The 17,152-nt window shown below is 45.9% G+C and overlaps 1 protein-coding gene across 4 annotated transcripts in view; it reads right to left on the reverse strand.

Annotated features, from left to right (window-relative positions):
- The window catches only part of LOC124041290 (latent-transforming growth factor beta-binding protein 1-like), a 131,604-nt gene that overhangs the window by 8,416 nt on the left and 106,036 nt on the right, over positions 1-17,152 (reverse strand). For all 4 annotated transcript variants that reach the window (XM_046358710.1, XM_046358708.1, XM_046358707.1 and 1 more), the window contains 8 exons: positions 14,970-15,110; positions 13,710-13,871; positions 13,535-13,624; positions 12,363-12,491; positions 10,964-11,104; positions 10,555-10,773; positions 8,453-8,617; positions 6,816-6,965 (listed from right to left, as the gene is read on the reverse strand). In XM_046358710.1, the coding sequence (XP_046214666.1) occupies positions 6,816-6,965; positions 8,453-8,617; positions 10,555-10,773; positions 10,964-11,104; positions 12,363-12,491; positions 13,535-13,624; positions 13,710-13,871; positions 14,970-15,110 (1,197 nt within the window). The remainder of the gene's footprint in view (positions 1-6,815; positions 6,966-8,452; positions 8,618-10,554; positions 10,774-10,963; positions 11,105-12,362; positions 12,492-13,534; positions 13,625-13,709; positions 13,872-14,969; positions 15,111-17,152) is intronic.

Consider the following 17,152-nt stretch of genomic DNA (forward strand, 5'->3'; position numbering starts at 1 on the left):
ACCACATTCTTATTGGCAGACTCGACAGCCTTGGTTTCTCAAATGATTGCCTCGCCTGGTTTACCAACTACTTCTCTGATAGAGTTCAGTGTGTCAAATCGGAGGGCTGTTGTCCGGACCTCTGGCAGTCTCTACGGAGGTGCCACAGGGTTCAATCCTTGGGCCGACTCTCTTCTCTGTATACATCAATGATGTTGCTCTTGCTGCTGGTGATTCTCTGATACAACTCTACGCAGACGACACCATTCTGTATACTGCTGGCCCCTCTTTGGACACTGTGTTAACTAACCTCCAGATGAGCTTCAAAAAACTAAATGCATACTTTAAAACTAAATGCATACTATTCAACCGATCACTGCCCGCACCTGCTTGCCCGTCCAGCATCACTACTCTGGACAGCTCTGACTTAGAATACGTGAACAACTACAAATACCTAGGTGTCTGGTTAGACTGTAAACTCTCCTTCCAGACTCACATTAAGCATCTCCAATCCCAAATTAAATCTAGAATTGGCTTCCTATATCGCAACAAAGTATCCTTCACTCATGCTGCCAAACATACCCTCATAAAACTGACCATCCTACCGATCCTCGACTTTGGTGATGTCATCTATAAAAAAAACTCCAACACTACTCAACAAACTGGATGCAGTGTCACAGTGCCATCCGTTTAGTAACCACAGCCCCATACACTACCCACCATTGTGACCTGTACGCTCTCGTTGGTTGGCCCTCGCTTCATACTCGTCGCCAAACCCACTGGCTACAAGTTATCTACAAGTCTCTGCTAGGTAAAGCCCCGCCTTATCTCAGCTCACTGGTCACCATAGCAGCACCCACTCGTAGCATGCGCTCCAGCAGGTATATCTCACTGGTCACCCCTTGGTCTCACTGCTTTTTGTTCTATGTTGCTCTGTCTGTATGCTAAGTCTTGCTTGTCCTATGTTTCTCTGTCTGTATACTCTGTCTTGCTTGTCCTATGTTGCTCTGCGTGTGCTCACTGCTCAATGATTGTCTATATTGTAATTGTTTTTAATAACCTGCCCAGGGACTGCGGTTGAAAATTAGCCAGCTGGCTAAAACCGGCACTTTTACTGAAACGTTGATTAATGTACACTGTCCCTGTAAAAATAAAATTAACTCAAACTCAAAGCCAATTCCTCCTTTGGTCGTCTTTCCTTTCAGTTCTCTGCTGACTGGAACGAACTGCAAAAATCTCTGAAGCTGGAGACTCATATCTCCCTCACTAGCTTTAAGCACCAGCTGTCAGAGCAGCTCACAGATCACTGCACCTGTACATAGCCCATCTGTAAACAGCCAATCTATCTACCTACCTCATCCCCATACTGTATTTATTTATTTATCTTGCTCCTTTGCTTGGCCAGGTCGCAGTTGCAAATGAGAACTTGTTCTCAACTAGCCTACCTGGTTAAATAAAGGTGAAATAAACAAATAAAATACAACCCTTTGTGTAAGAGCTATTGAAGATTTAATGGACCCATCCAAAATCCTATCATTAAATAAATTAATGATAATAACAATAAAAAGTGTGGATTTTTCACCACCCAAATCTGATTCAGAATATTCCATTTTAATAGTCATGTTTGGTTCAATAGCTATAAAAAAAAATAAAAGGAAAAAGATAAAAACTGCATCACCCATAACCCTGCAACTACAAAACCCCAAACACCCCTCTTATCCCACCGTTGCCCTACCGTTCCTACTCCTGGCCACCGGCCTAGTCGGACGGGACTCCTTCCTTCAACACCTCCCTGTATCTCTTCTGCTATCTCTTCTGCTGTGAAATCTTTCACTCCCACTATCTTTTCTGCTGCTACTACTATTAGCTTCTGCTACTTCCACCTGGACAAGAGGAATACCTATGTGAGAATGCTGTTCATCGACTACAGCTCGGCATTCAACACCATAGTACCCTCCAAGCTCGTCATCAAGCTCGAGACCCTGGGTCTCGACCCCGCCCTGTGCAACTGGGTACTGGACTTCCTGACGGGCCGCCCCCAGGTGGTGAGGGTAGGCAACAACATCTCCTCCCCGCTGATCCTCAACACGGGGGCCCCACAAGGGTGCGTTCTGAGCCCTCTCCTGTACTCCCTGTTCACCCACGACTGCGTGGCCACGCACGCCTCCAACTCAATCATCAAGTTTGCGGACGACACAACAGTGGTAGGCTTGATTACCAACAACGACGAGACGGCCTACAGGGAGGAGGTGAGGGCCCTCGGAGTGTGGTGTCAGGAAAATAACCTCACACTCAACGTCAACAAAACTAAGGAGATGATTGTGGACTTCAGGAAACAGCAGAGGGAACACCCCCTATCCACATCGATGGAACAGTAGTGGAGAGGGTAGCTAGTTTTAAGTTCCTCGGCATACACATCACAGACAAACTGAATTGGTCCACTCACACTGACAGCGTCGTGAAGAAGGCGCAGCAGCGCCTATTCAACCTCAGGAGGCTGAAGAAATTCGGCTTGTCACCAAAAGCACTCACAAACTTCTACAGATGCACAATCGAGAGCATCCTGGCGGGCTGTATCACCGCCTGGTACGGCAACTGCTCCGCCCTCAACCGTAAGGCTCTCCAGAGGGTAGTGAGGACTGCACAACGCATCACCGGGGGCAAACTACCTGCCCTCCAGGACACCTACACCACCCGTTGTTACAGGAAGGCCATAAAGATCATCAAGGACATCAACCACCCGAACCACTGCCTGTTCACCCCGCTATCATCCAGAAGGCGAGGTCAGTACAGGTGCATCAAAGCTGGGACCGAGAGACTGAAAAACAGCTTCTATCTCAAGGCCATCAGACTGTTAAATAGCCACCACTAACATTGAGTGGCTGCTGCCAACACACTGTCATTGACACTGACCCAACTCCAGCCATTTTAATAATGGGAATTGATGGGAAATGATGTAAATATATCACTAGCCACTTTAAACAATGCTACCTTATATAATGTTACTTACCCTACATTATTCATCTCATATACATATGTATATACTGTACTCTACAACATCGACTGCATCCTTATGTAACACATGTATCACTAGCCACTTTAACTATGCCACTTTGTTTACTGTGTCTACATACTCATCTCATATGTATATACTGTACTCGATACCATCTACTGTATGCTGCTCTGTACCATCACTCATTCATATATCCTTATGTACATGTTCCTTATCCCCTTACACTGTGTATAAGACAGTAGTTTTGGAATTGTTAGTTAGATTACTTGTTGGTTATCACTGCATTGTCGGAACTAGAAGCACAAGCATTTCGCTACACTCGCATTAACATCTGCTAACCATGTGTATGTGACAAATAAAATTTTATTTTTTTTTATTTTTTTTTCCATCTGCAATGTATAGTTAATTACCATAGCAATGAACGCCAAGAAACCAACCTTGCTAAAACACAAACTGTTTGGGTCTCTCAGTCCTGGCCAACTACTTACTGGTATCCTCTCATGATCCTTCACCCTTTGCCCACCATCCTGCACTTTCCTCACTGCCTCAGCATATGACACTCTTCACTGCTCAAACACTGGCCACCTCAACCTGTCTCACTCGCACAGGACATTTCTGATCCCCAGCAACATGGGCTCCATCCACAATTGAAACACTAATTTGCCTCCAAAACTACACACTCCTTTTTCCCATGCACACTTCTCACACCTTGGCCTTCATCCTACAATACTGCTGCTACATTACCATAACCTTGGCACCTGAAACACCGTAGCAGGTTTGGAACAAACACTTACGGGAAAATTCATATCCTAGCATGACTTTATCAGGCAACCCCTCAATATCAAAATTCAAAAGGATAGACAGCCTTCCCCACACCCGTCAACGCAAGTTCTTCCGGCCCACTTTTGTCAGATTCAATCTCTGAACTTCCACTATCTGACTCAATCTCAAGGTTCTCAAGTGATAAAGTAGATATATAACTGATTCCACTTGGCTTGTATTCCGGGAACATAGGTTCATACTTAACGCCATTGTTTCGCCTTCGCATCGTCGCACTTACTTCCTGGCTCCACTCTGCTTCTAGTTGATGTTCTATGATGGTGTGGCTGGTCCAGTGAGTAACGTTAGCTACCTGTTAATCCACCTCGGCGGGTAGTACCCCGCCCTGAAATCACTATGAATTCTGGATATTATGGTGTGCTTACAACCAGGAAATATACAGTAGATGGCCCATTTCTAATGGTGACATGCAAAAGAGCTCATATAGTGCGTATAGTGAGGAAATTCAAGATTTTTATGACATTAAATATTAACAACATATAAATGATAAGAGCCTGCCTATGCTCTTTTAGTCCTTACTACTGAATAGTGTCTGTTCCAGGTGGGTAGGAGTCAAAATAAGAATATTGGAAGAGATATGAGACCCGGACACTATCAAAAAAAGGAATAATTCCCAAAATTAAGTTTGAATGCAACATAAAGTTATTTATTAAAATATCATGGGGTCTAAAAAAATCATAGTGCAAGAAAGTGCATAAAGGTGAAAACTAAAGAAACTTTTAGGCCACATATTTCTGGCTTCTATCTCAAGGATAATCTATGAATCTGTAATCCAACAGAATGCATGATCTAGATTATATACATATTAATGGACATACAGTGCATTCGGAAAGTATTCAAACCTTTCTCCCCCTTCTTCAATCTACACACAATACAAAAAAGCAAAAACAGGTTTTTAGAAATGTTTGCATAAAAAACAAATATCACATTTACATAAGTATTCAGACCATTTATTCAGTAATTTGTTGAAGTACCTTTGGCAGCGATTACAGCTTTGAGTCTTCTTTGGTATGACGATACTGTACAAGCTTCACCCACCTGTATTTGGGGAGTTTCTCCCATTCTTCTCTGCAGACACTCTCAAGCTCTGTTAGGTTGGATGGGGAGCGTCACTGCACAGCTATTTTCAGGTTTCTCCAGAGATGTTCGATTGGGTTCAAGTCCAGGCTCTGGCTGGGCCACTCAAGGACATTCAGAGACTTGTCCCGAAGCCACTCCTGCATTGTCTTGGCTGTATGCTTAGGGTTGTTGTCCTGTTGGAAGGTGAACCTTCGCCCCAGTCTGAGGTCCTGAGTGCTCTGGAGCAGGTTTTCATCAATGATTTCTCTGTATATTGGTCGGTTCATCTTTCCCTCGATCCTGACTAGTCTGCCACTGAAAAACATCCGCACAGCATGATGCTACCACCACCATGCTTCCCTGTAGGAATGGTGCCAGGTTTCCGTCAAACGTGAAACTTGGCATTCAGGTCAAAGAGTTCAATCTTGGTTTCATCAGACCAGATAATCTTGTTTCACATGGTCTGAGCTTGATAATGAGTTGGTTATTTGAATCAGCTGTGTAGTGCCAGGGCAAAAACCAAAACGAGCACCCAGGGGGGGCCCCAGGACCAAGTTTTGGAAACCCTGGTATAGACAACCTAGATGGGAAACTATTGAGAATGGTAGGAGACTGTATTGCCACCCCTGTATTTGCCATGTCTTTAATCAAAGCCCGAAGGAGTGTGTGCCCACATGCGAAGAAGGAAGCATATGAAATTCTAAAAAGCAACCTTTGCTGACTCTAACAGCCGCCCATTCAGTTTGCTTCCTGTTCTTAGTAAACTGATGGAGAAAATTGTGTTTGACCAAACACAATGCTATTTTCAAAGAAGTTAACTACTGACTTCCAGCCATAGTCGCGGAAGTAGGGGTTCTGCAGCACCCCCTGATAAATTGAAAAAATATATAAAAAAATCACTAATTATATTACTCCTGTGTGAACTAGGGCTTTATTACTCCTCTGTGACAGGACAAAATAATACTCCTCAGCAACCCCAACATCTTCCCGCTGCTATGCTTCCAGCATGCAGTCATCTGAGTTAGTGCAGTACAACCTAACGATTGGTTAAAATAAATGAATAAGAAGATGATAGTTGGAGATGTATTGTTAGATTTCAGTGCAGCCTTATTGATCATCATTTTGTTATGGGCTTTACATCACATGGTTGGAGAGTTACTTATCCTATAGAAACCAGAGAGTGTTCTTCAATGGAAGATACTCTAACATCAGATATGTACAGTGAGGTGTCCTTCAGGGCAGTTGCCTTGGGCCATTACTCTTCTCTATTTTTTTATTTATTTTTACAAATGACTTGCCACTTACAATAAGCTAGAATGACTACGTATGCTGATGATCATTGATTCCACAATCTACATGTCAGCACCCACAGCCAGCGAGCTCACTGAGACTCTTTACAAGGACTTAATCACCCCTTTTGATACCAACTAACAATACACTGGTCTTCATTACATATAATACCAAAAGCATTGGATTTTGTCCAAAACATTCTCTAAGACTTAACGCTGAACTGGAGAAGAGCATAAAGGGTGTGCCTATTATGGAAGTTGAGGAAGCAGAACTCGTAACATTGGATGTTCAGTTATTATGGTCAAGTTGTTGTGAAGATGGGGAGAGGTATGTTCCTCTGTTATAATTTGTATTTTTATTTTTTTTATGATTATGCACTGCTCAACAGCAGTTGTTCAGGCTCTGGTCTTGTCCCATCTTGATGACTGTCCGGTAATATGGTCAGGTGTAGCAAAGAAAGAACTAGCAAAGCTGCAGCTATCTCAAAACAGAACAGCATGCCCTGCACTTCACTGCACATGCAGACCTAACATCAACAACATGCATGATAGCCTTTCCTGGTTGAGGGCTGAGGAGAGATTGACTACTTCTCTTCTAGTCCATTTAGTGTGTGTGTCCTCCACCTGTCACTTACCCACACACGCCATGCGGGACATGTCCAGGGTGTATCCGTCAAAGCAGTCGCAGGTGTAGCCCTCCTGTACCCGCACGCAGCGCCCGTTCTCACAGCCATTCAGAATGCCACACTCTTCCGCTCTCAGGCCCTCAAATGCATCGGACAGGTCTGCAGGATGGAGGAAGTGGGACAGGGGGTAAGAAAGAGGTGTTTTATTCACCCCAAGTCAGATGAGGATATAAGTAAGCAAAAAGGCCCGAGGGGGTAGGGTATATGGCCAATATACCACGGCTATGGGTAGCTCTTAAGCCATATACCACACACCCCTGAAGTACCGTATTACCATTATAAACAGGTTACCAACGTAAATAGAACAGAAAACAAGTCGTTTTGGTATATTATTTACTACGGCTTTCAAGCAATCAGCATCCAGGAGCGAAACTACCCGTTTTTTAATGATAATGACTCCAACACCATCATTAAGTTTGCCAATGACAACAGTGGTAGGCCTGATCACCGACAACAACGAGACAGCCTATAGGGAGGTCAGAGACCTGGCCATGTGGTGCCAGGACAACAACCTCTCCATCAATTTGATCAAGACAAAGGAGATGATTGTGGACTACAGGAAAAGGAGGACTGAGCACACCCCCATTCTCATCGACGGGGCTGTAGTGGAGCAGGTTGAGAGCTTCGAGTTCCTTGGTGTCCACATCACCAACAAACTATCATGTCCAGACACACCAAGACAGCCGTGAAGAGGGAACGACAAAGCCTTTTTCCCCTCAGGAGACTGAAAAGATTTGGCATGGGTCCTCAGATTCTACAGTTGCACCTGTAGAACTGTTCGGCCTCCGACCGCAAGGCACTACAGAGGGTAATGCATATGGCCCAGCACATCACTGGGGTCAAGCTTCCTGCCATCCAGGACCTCTATACCAGGCGGTGTCAGAGGGAGGCCCTAAAAATGGTCAAAGACTCCAGAAACCCTAGTCATAGACTGTTCTCTCTGCTAACGCACGGCAAGCAGTACCGGTACCCCCTGTATATAGCCTCACTATTGTTATTTTATTGTTGCTTTTAAAATATTTGTTACTTCAATTTTTTTACTTATCTATTTTTAACTTAACATGTATTTTTCTTAACTGCATTGTTGGTTAAGGGCTTATACTTAAGCATTTCACTGTAAGGTTGTATTCGGCACATGTGACAAATAACATTTGATTTGATTTGACTTGACTTATGTAAGATGTGAATGCAGTGAAATTACTTAAGAATGTATACTCACATTAGTATGACAGAAATGTCTTCATTTTAAGTAAAATATTGAGATTTAACTTGCTTGATTAGATACAATAATTTATCATTAATAATAATGTATTTATGACCTTGGAAGAGCTTGGTTACACTGTAAATACAGACTAACATGACTACTATTTCTGCCTACCTACAGAAAAATGATTGTGGCAATAATTGTGGAACGGTAAGAAATATTGTGGACATGTAGTAATTCATATGGACACATGATGGCAGCAACGAGCTATCATTGAGAGAATAGGCAGCTTATCCCAAGCTCTCCATCAGCTCCTTATTTTCTCTGCCTGTTTGAGCTTCATCAGTGTGTTTTACAGTGTGGTGGGGACTGGTTCACTCACTCTCCTCGTCCTCGTACAGGGGCAGGGCACCAGGCTGGTCGGGGTGAGGCTCGTAGTCCAGGCTGACCTCGTACTCCTGGACAGGGCCGGCCACAAGGGCATCGCGACCATACGGATGCCCCTGTCTTCCACTCATTGCCACATTACACATGGAGGCATAGTCCTCTGTGAGATAATGGAGAGAGAGACTGAGACATGACCATCTGACCGAAATTAGAGAGACATACATATCCTCTAAGAGAGAGAAAGAAAAAGAGAAAAAGAGATTGAAAGAGATCGAGACATCTGAAACAAAGAGAGATAGGCGAAGAGAGAGGCTGAGTAGCCTTCTGACCACAGTAGAGGAGCCAGAGAAGGATATCTGCAGCCGTCACTTCTATTCCATCCCAAAGGGAGAAAACATGACAAATAGCTTATACGTTTGATAAATACAACTCTTTTTCTGTCATTCTAAGAACTGCAGGACATCCAAAATGTCAACACTTCCATGGTTCTTCCAAGTAATTACATTGTCATCATCACTTGGCTTAGAAGACAGAGGGATATTTGACTAAAGTCAATTACTCTGGTTTGTGGCTAGCGGCTGACTTCCCTACTGAATGTGTCTTTCAACACACAGCACAGCACCTGCTCTGATCCCCCTCCTTCCTGGTTACTGTACTGTGGGAACCTAACACAGTCTTTCATCTGCACACCCCGGCCAGCCATCCCCTACAGTCCCCTGCTAATCCCACGCACCTGCCTGCCTCCGCTCTCTCCCACAAGAACGCCTACACAGGAGACGCATCAGAGAGGGACCGCAGAGAGATCTGGGTGGACCTGATGAGAACAAACGAGCGTGTGTTCTGTTCTGGTCTCTCTATGGAAAGCAGTGGTGAGCTCACACACCTCACACACCTCACACACCTCACACACCTCACACACCTGCATCTGAGTTTTTCAGTGAAGATCCGAGTGGGAGATCGGATGTTGGACGAGAAGAAACACTCGCAAATCTTTGAAAACCTAAAAGTGACCCAGACTTCGAAATGTATTATTCTGGATTCTGTCAATGTTTCTGAAAAAACTGCTTTTGTAAAGCGTTGCAAGCGGCAGAAAGAGCAGCTGTAGACCGATGTCGCACAGCTACAATGTTCAAACCAAGCTCTTGTGACTTATCAACGGCACCTACTAAACTGTCGGTTCAACATCATTCTCACACGAAGATACGAATTCCAAGACAAACTGTTTGGAAATCACTCAAAACTCACATTTAAATAACCCCCAACTACCAGTTCCATGTTCCAGTGGGCTGGAATAGCAGTTTATTCAGAGGGAGGTCCCCACGTCCCAGTCCACAAGTCCCCATAATACACATCGCAGCCCTCCACCCTGGCAGCGTGGTGGGGACACGTATAAGCAACCAGCCCTCCACCCTGGCAGCGTAGTGGGGACACGCATTAGCAACCAGCCCACCACCCTGGCAGCGTGGTGGGGACACGCATTAGCAACCAGCCCTCCACCCTGGCAGCGTAGTGGGGACACGCATTAGCAACCAGCCCTCCACCCTGGCAGCGTAGTGGGGACACGCATTAGCAACCAGCCCACCACCCTGGCAGCGTGGTGGGGACACGCATTAGCAACCAGCCCTCCACCCTGGCAGCGTGGTGGGGACACGCATTAGCAACCAGCCCTCCACCCTGGCAGCGTGGTGGGGACAAGCATTAGCAACCAGCCCTCCCTGCCTAGACACAGGGGAGTGGAAAAGGGGAGTGGTAGAGGATTGGCCCCAGGGCAGGCTAGATCTCAGAGCCTCCAGGGGACAGGAGCATTAGAAGGCAGCTGGAAGAGGCCAAGCCTAATGAGGTGTTACTAGTCCTGGGTATGAGATCTGAAAGGGCCTGGTCCACCACAGCAAGGACCACGTCTGGTTCAAGCACTGACCACCATAATCACTCTGAGACCAGCTGTATGGGGTTCTATAATATACCTCACACGAGACTGAATGAAGAAGCATTTACCTAAAAGTTATCTCTATTCACAAAGGATAATAGGTCATGGATAAAGTCATTATAACAGTAGCGTTGATAGATTGACATGAATGCTGGTGTGGTTTGTAGTACCTGTGTTCTTGAGGGGGCAGAGGGTACAGTCCATGCCCCAGGCCTCTCCAAACAGACAGCAACACTCTGTGTATGTGGTCTTTCTGTTGGCAAGGGGCTTGGTGCAGGTCAGAGTGTCTGTCAGAGTGTCTGTCAGAGTGTCTGTCAGATTGTCTGTCAGATTGTCTGTTACCGCCTGCCAGCAAACACCCTGGTAGCCAGTCTGCTCACCATGTTGCTCTGCAACAGACACAGTACATCTCAATCACAATCGTTACCTCACTATGAAACACACAATACGGTCTGACAAGTTATACGATCTCCACGAGAAAGACCTTTTTAAAAACGTGTTTACGAAAACAGAGACAATATAAGAGCATGCTAACCTTAAACCATGCTTATTTTAGCATCCTTCATAAGGGGTTCTTACCTGCCACGTCAGGGGCGATCACACAGCTCTTGTTGTCAGAGTCCAACACCATCGGGTGTGTACAGAAACACATGTAGGAGCCATGTGTGTTCAAACACACTCCCTCCACACAGCTAGACACCTCCTGACACTCATCAATATCTGTGGGGGAAGGGGGGGGGGGGGAGTGGAGAAAAATATTTGAAAAGGTGCTGTTGGGAGTTCTGTCGTCTCAGCCCGATTCCCTTCATGAAACGCAGTCCGCACGCCTGCCGCACAAACACACCGCCATTTACACTCATTAACCTATCCAATGAAGCATCCACTTACATAGAACGGAGACAGGAATGCTTCAATTTAGGAATCAGGCTAATAAACTGCATTTTCTATTTCCTATTGATGAGAGGGCAAATCCACTTTCCCTGTGTTAGTAAAACAGAAAGTATGCGTCAGAGACAGTATATGCTAGACGGTAAACATGTTTCTGTGAATGATAGCTCAACTACTACAGCTTCAAGGGGGTTGTTTGCAGGTGTTGGGACAAACAAACCTCGTATTCGGATTGTGTGTCGGCCCCAAGAGGAAAGACATGTATTTCTGAAATGTGCAGCCACAGCAAACGCATTAGATACACATCAGGCCTGTGCTTTCAGAATGGCTGAGGAAATGAATGAACAAACAAAAAACATATCCACCCAGACATACAACTGAAATACACATCCACTCAATATTCTACACTTTCAAAAATAACCCTCCATCCCTTTTAAGGAATATCCTCATATCCCAAATAGAACACGGCCATAAGACTGGTGGTGGTTGGTTTCTCTAGTCCACGCGTAACGGGGTAAAACCAGGACCGTCCGGGGTCCAGGCCAAACCTCTGCTGGAGCCTCCGCCCAGTCTCAGCCTGTCCAAATGATCCAACACAAATGTGGCGGAACTCCGCAGGCGGACCACAGGCATCCTGCGCTTGTGTCCCGGGGCCAAGGGTGCGGTGTGGGGCCCGGCAGAGGGCCAGGGTCCCTCCAGTGTGGCCCGGTTGGTGGTTTGGGACTTGCTGCCTGGGCCTGCTGGGTTTGGCACATAGGTCACGGCAGTCTGGCCCTGCGTCACCCCCAAGGTGTCCCGTGTCCCCGCCCTGCCTCTCACCAGGCCATGACCCTACCTAACCCAGCGAGGGGCCCCACCCTACACACCCCTGGCCAGCCAGCCAACACACAGGCTGTGGTACAGTACTACTAACTTTTAATGTGTGTGGACAGTTTAATGACACAGGGCTGTGGAAATGGTATATTAGTAGACTGAGGGCTATTGATTCCAATCTTTCGAATCTCGCACAAAAATGGCATCATGTTGTGAGTAAATCAAATATGTTTGGTTTGAATTAATACTAACTAATGTGAATGACCTTCCCACTGACCTCTGCACTGCAACTTGACCTCGTCGTAGTACAGGCCAGTCTTACAGTAACACTCATAGCTTCCTGGGCTGTTGAAGCAGAAGCCATCCTTACAGATCTCCTGGCCAAACAACGCACACTCATCTGCATCTGGGAGGGAGAGGACAACAGAGTCTTAACAACAGCCCACACAGCCACAGAGACAGCCACAGAGACAGCCACAGAGACAGCCACAGAGACAGCCACAGAGACAGCCACAGAGACAGCCACAGAGACATGTTTAGTTCATCTCTTGCTATTGAGATAACAATGTAAGAATGCAGTTACTTCGCCACTAAAGCTGTAGGAACACCAATACTACTCAATTTCCAGTATTCAAACGGTCTCTGCTCTTCCTGTTTCTGGAAAGGTGAGACCAACTCAACGCTTTAATGAGATGAAACCCGGAGAGGCTTAGAGAAGAACTCCATCAACAAACAGTGCTGTGTTACAGTACTCTCCTCTCCATTGTGTGTGCTGTCGGTTGGGCGTTGGTGTTTGCAACTGAGACCACAATCAGCTGTGCTAACAGATCCACCAATTGAAGACATTTCCAGACGGGTGCTCAGAAACTGTCCCTGGACACCTGCCTTCCCAGCCCGTCTCTCCCTCTCTCAGAATATACCATATTCACTTGCTGCCAGCCCCTCTCTACCAGATTGCCTTTGCTGTAATAAATTAAACTATTGAATTAAGGCCGTTGGTTCGATGAATTAACTTTTGTGCGAGTGGAACAAGCTACAGTAAGATTGTGGGGCTGGGAAAGGAGAGGGAGAGAAGAGGAGAGAGGAAGAGGAAAGGAGAACAGGAGAGCGAGAGGAGATGTGCTAGTGTTAGGTCTCCAGACATCAGAGGCTGGCATTTCTGTTCTGGGACTCCAAGCCTGAGAGAGAGAGGCAAACTAAAGTGACAGACACACACACACACACACACAACAAGAGCACAGACAGAGGCCTGCCTGGGAGAGAGGCAGCTGCGATGACATTAATAGCAGCATCTCAACAGCAGAAAACAGAGCTCCGTAAGGCTATTCAAGTCCCGGGTTTGTTGTTAACACATTGTCTGATTCATAGTGTTCTCACTGCATTTTCTGAACACTACTGCTGTGAGCCAAGGCTCTGTTTAGCCTGTACTGGGTCTCTGAGTTCACATACCTTTATAACTCTCGGCTGCAGTCACTCCAAACACAGTGTCACCGGTTGGGACACTGCCTCTCCCCGCTGGACACATCTGGGAAAACTGATCTGTTTGAAGAGAGAGACAAGGAAATGTGTACTATGTCATGTGTTTGTCTGTGTGTGTGTGTGTTTTATGTGTGTGCTTCCTCACCAGTGCCCTGGACGGGGCAGGGGTGCACCTCACAGTTGTCCCCCCAGCCTGCCCCCAGCGTACAGCAGCACTCCTCCATGGTGACACTGCTGGTCAGCACGTTCTCACAGAGGTTCTCATCATTGAGGTTGTAGTAACACTCCTTCCTCTCCACTGACGAGGCTGTACAGGGAACAGGGGGGGAGAAAACACTTTATTGGACAGAAATCGCTCAAGGATCGTGTTCAGTGACATCACCTGTCGTGCGTAACGTTTTAGAGTGACAGCAATGGGTTAACCCGGGGAGGGATGAGTCTCTCTCTCTGTGACATTTCCCCATGCAGGAGTGTAAACTGACACATTTAGAGCGTGCTGGAGAGATAAGGCATATGATGAATGTGATACGACTGGAGGACCGGAGTACACAGCTGCTCACACGGCTTTTAAGATATTCACGGAGAGACGAGAACCCCCCCCCCCCCCGTCCCGTCCCCTCTTCCTCCTCCGCTTGGTTTCCCCTAAACCCTCCACACGCACGCAAACACACACACACTGCGGTTTCTGTCTCATTGTTTTGTGCTCTGTGAATTCCTATGATAATTACAGATCACCAGAGACTCATATCTAATTGCCCATTCTCAGAAAAACCCAGCTTTTCCTGCTACAACATGGAAATGGCCTTTCACATTCTTCCAAAGCAAATCACACTATTACGTAACGTCTGCTCTTGTGAGCACAGGGCATGCTCTAATTCCGAACATTACGTAATGATAAACTGTCCTCCTTAAATATTTGGGACTGTTTTCAGATGTAACAGAGAACATACTCTACTTGAGGTCATGTGGTTAAGTCGGACTAGAAGTCTAGGTTAATGTCGAGCTTTGGGACCCGACCTAAAGCCCCGTACTACAGTATACATCCACCAGAAAGACACACAGCCGGCTCCGTTTCTCATTAGATATTTACACTCAGGCAGAGACAAGGGAGTCCCCCGAACGTGGGTCCACAGAGCCAGGCCCCCTCATTCATCAGAACACCACTCCTCTCAAATTGAACAACATAGTGTTAAAGGTTAATATGGTCGTCTGAGACAATGCCCTTAACATTCCCTATACAGTCTTGCTAATGTAAGGGGATTCACACAATGGAATGTCTTGGGAGACTTCTTAACCCTCCATCACCCCCTTTATCTGAGGACAACTTTACTCAGTTCTAATTTGAAACTATTTTGAAAAGCTTTATATCAACTCTTCATTTGTGTTCAGGCAATGTGTGGGTCACCTGTGGGAGCGGGACTGCACTTGGCGGTCATCTGGTTGTACTCCTGGTCCTCGTCGGTGCACATACACAGGAAGGAGCCCTCCACGTTCTCACACAAGGCCTCGCCACACACACCGCTCAGCAGATCACACTCGTTGACATCTGCAGGGAGAACACAACACCTTGGTTTGCGGTTAGCACTAATATGCAAGGTTAGCAACCTTCCATCTCATTCATGTAATGCCTCACATATGTGGCTTTGTGCGGCTTCGTTCACTGGGACAAGTAGCTGATGAAGACAAATGAAGACACTAAGTGATGTACTGTGTGGGGAGCGGGTGAAAAACCTTTGGAAATGGATTTCTCTTAAACAAAACAGTAAGAGCTCAAAATCAATAAATAGGCTTATACATTGAAGAAGAGACACTCAAATATCTATTTCACTCTCCAACAACATGTATTTTTTCCTTTGACTTGGCCGCGGTTATACATGTGCACCCATCCATGTATGTCTCCCCAGTTATGAACGAACGTGCAGAGAAAACATCAACCCGGAAGTGGAACTTAACGTGAAAAGCCATCTGGTTCCTACGTGCTCTGATCTGCTCCGTATCCCCAACACCCTGTCCGATACTTCACACCGTGGTGTGGGCCAGATTGTCAATGAGCTAGAAAGTGTTAAGGAGAGAGCGGGGAGGAAGAGAGTGGGTGTGTCCCAATAGGGGAGCACTAAAAAGGGGGTGGGCCAGTCCAGAATCACAATGGAAAAGGCAGATTTTGCCTCATAAGAGGATGATATATAAACATATTGCACGGCCTTTCCTGCTCAGCAGAATGGGACGACCGCAAAGTACATTTGTAGAAATGTTCTTTCTCCATTTCAGAGGATTCTGTCCTTATGCATTAAACATTTTATATACCAGTTTATATACCACAATTTGGCTACACAGTACATCTCTGCTGCCCAGCCATCAGAAGTGATTTAATATGTAAACAGAGAGAAATGCTGAGTTACAGTATAGTATAGCTAGATAGGTTAGTGGGAAGAACGACTGGCTCTATTTCGATGGCGATATATACTGTGTACAAAACATTATTAACTTTCCATGACAGGTTGAACAGGTGAATCCAGGTGAAAGCTATGATCCCTTATTGATGTCACTTGTTAAATCCACTTCAATCCGTGTAGATGAAGCGGAGGAGACAGGTTAGATAAGGATTTTTAAGCCTTGAGACATGGATTGTGTATGTGTGCCATTCAGAGGGTGAATGGGCAAGACAAACGATTTAAGTGCCTTTGAACAGGGTATGGTAGTAGGTGCCAGGCGCACCGGTTTGTGTCATGAACTGCAACGCTGCTGGGTTTTTCACGCTCAACAGTTTCCCATGTGCATCAAGACTGGTCCACCACCCAAAGGATATCCAGCCAACTTGACACAACTGTAAGAAGCATTGTAGTCAACAACGCTTTCGACACCTTGTAGAGTCCATGCCCCGAAAAAACGAGCTGTTCTGAGGGCAAAAGTGGCGGTGCAACTCAATATTAGGAAGGTGTTCTTCATGTTTTGTATAACTTATTTTTATGTACGCAGAGAGGCAACTTCCCTTCCCACTCTCTTCTCCTCCTCCTCCGGTATGTGACTGGGCAGAAATAGCCAGTTGCAGGAGCCAGAGAGACTATCATTGTGTGATTCAGAGCACAGATGGCTTGGCATATTCACCCACAATGGCCGCTATCGCATATATCTGCCGCCACGGATCAAAAAGCTCATCAACAGCCCAGGTACCTACTGTAATGCAGGAAGCAGACAAAAATCAAAAATGAAAAGTCCCTCCCTCTAGTTATAAGCCTTCCTTGTCGCTTGGCTCAACGCATCCTGAGGAGAAACTATGATTCATTTGACATTAAAACCTGCTACTGCTTTTCTGGTGTCAGCACGCACCGCGGTGCCCTCTGTCTGGCTTGACCCTGTAGCACCTTGTTCACTATGCACAGTTATTGTCTGGGTTCAGCCACAACCGCTACCTCAGCCTCAGTCCAGCAGTGTCAGAAAAAGCACAGCTGTTGGCTTTTTCATCTTGTTTAAAGTTGTAGCTAGCTGGACTAGAGGGAGAGAGATTAGCATCAATGAAACGTATCACTTAAATCACTTGACAGTCAGACAGTGTTCCGTTCAATGACATGAACTGTGAGAAGAAAGGAC

This window comes from Oncorhynchus gorbuscha, linkage group LG08, assembly GCF_021184085.1.
Source record: "Oncorhynchus gorbuscha isolate QuinsamMale2020 ecotype Even-year linkage group LG08, OgorEven_v1.0, whole genome shotgun sequence".
Taxonomy (NCBI): domain Eukaryota; kingdom Metazoa; phylum Chordata; class Actinopteri; order Salmoniformes; family Salmonidae; genus Oncorhynchus; species Oncorhynchus gorbuscha.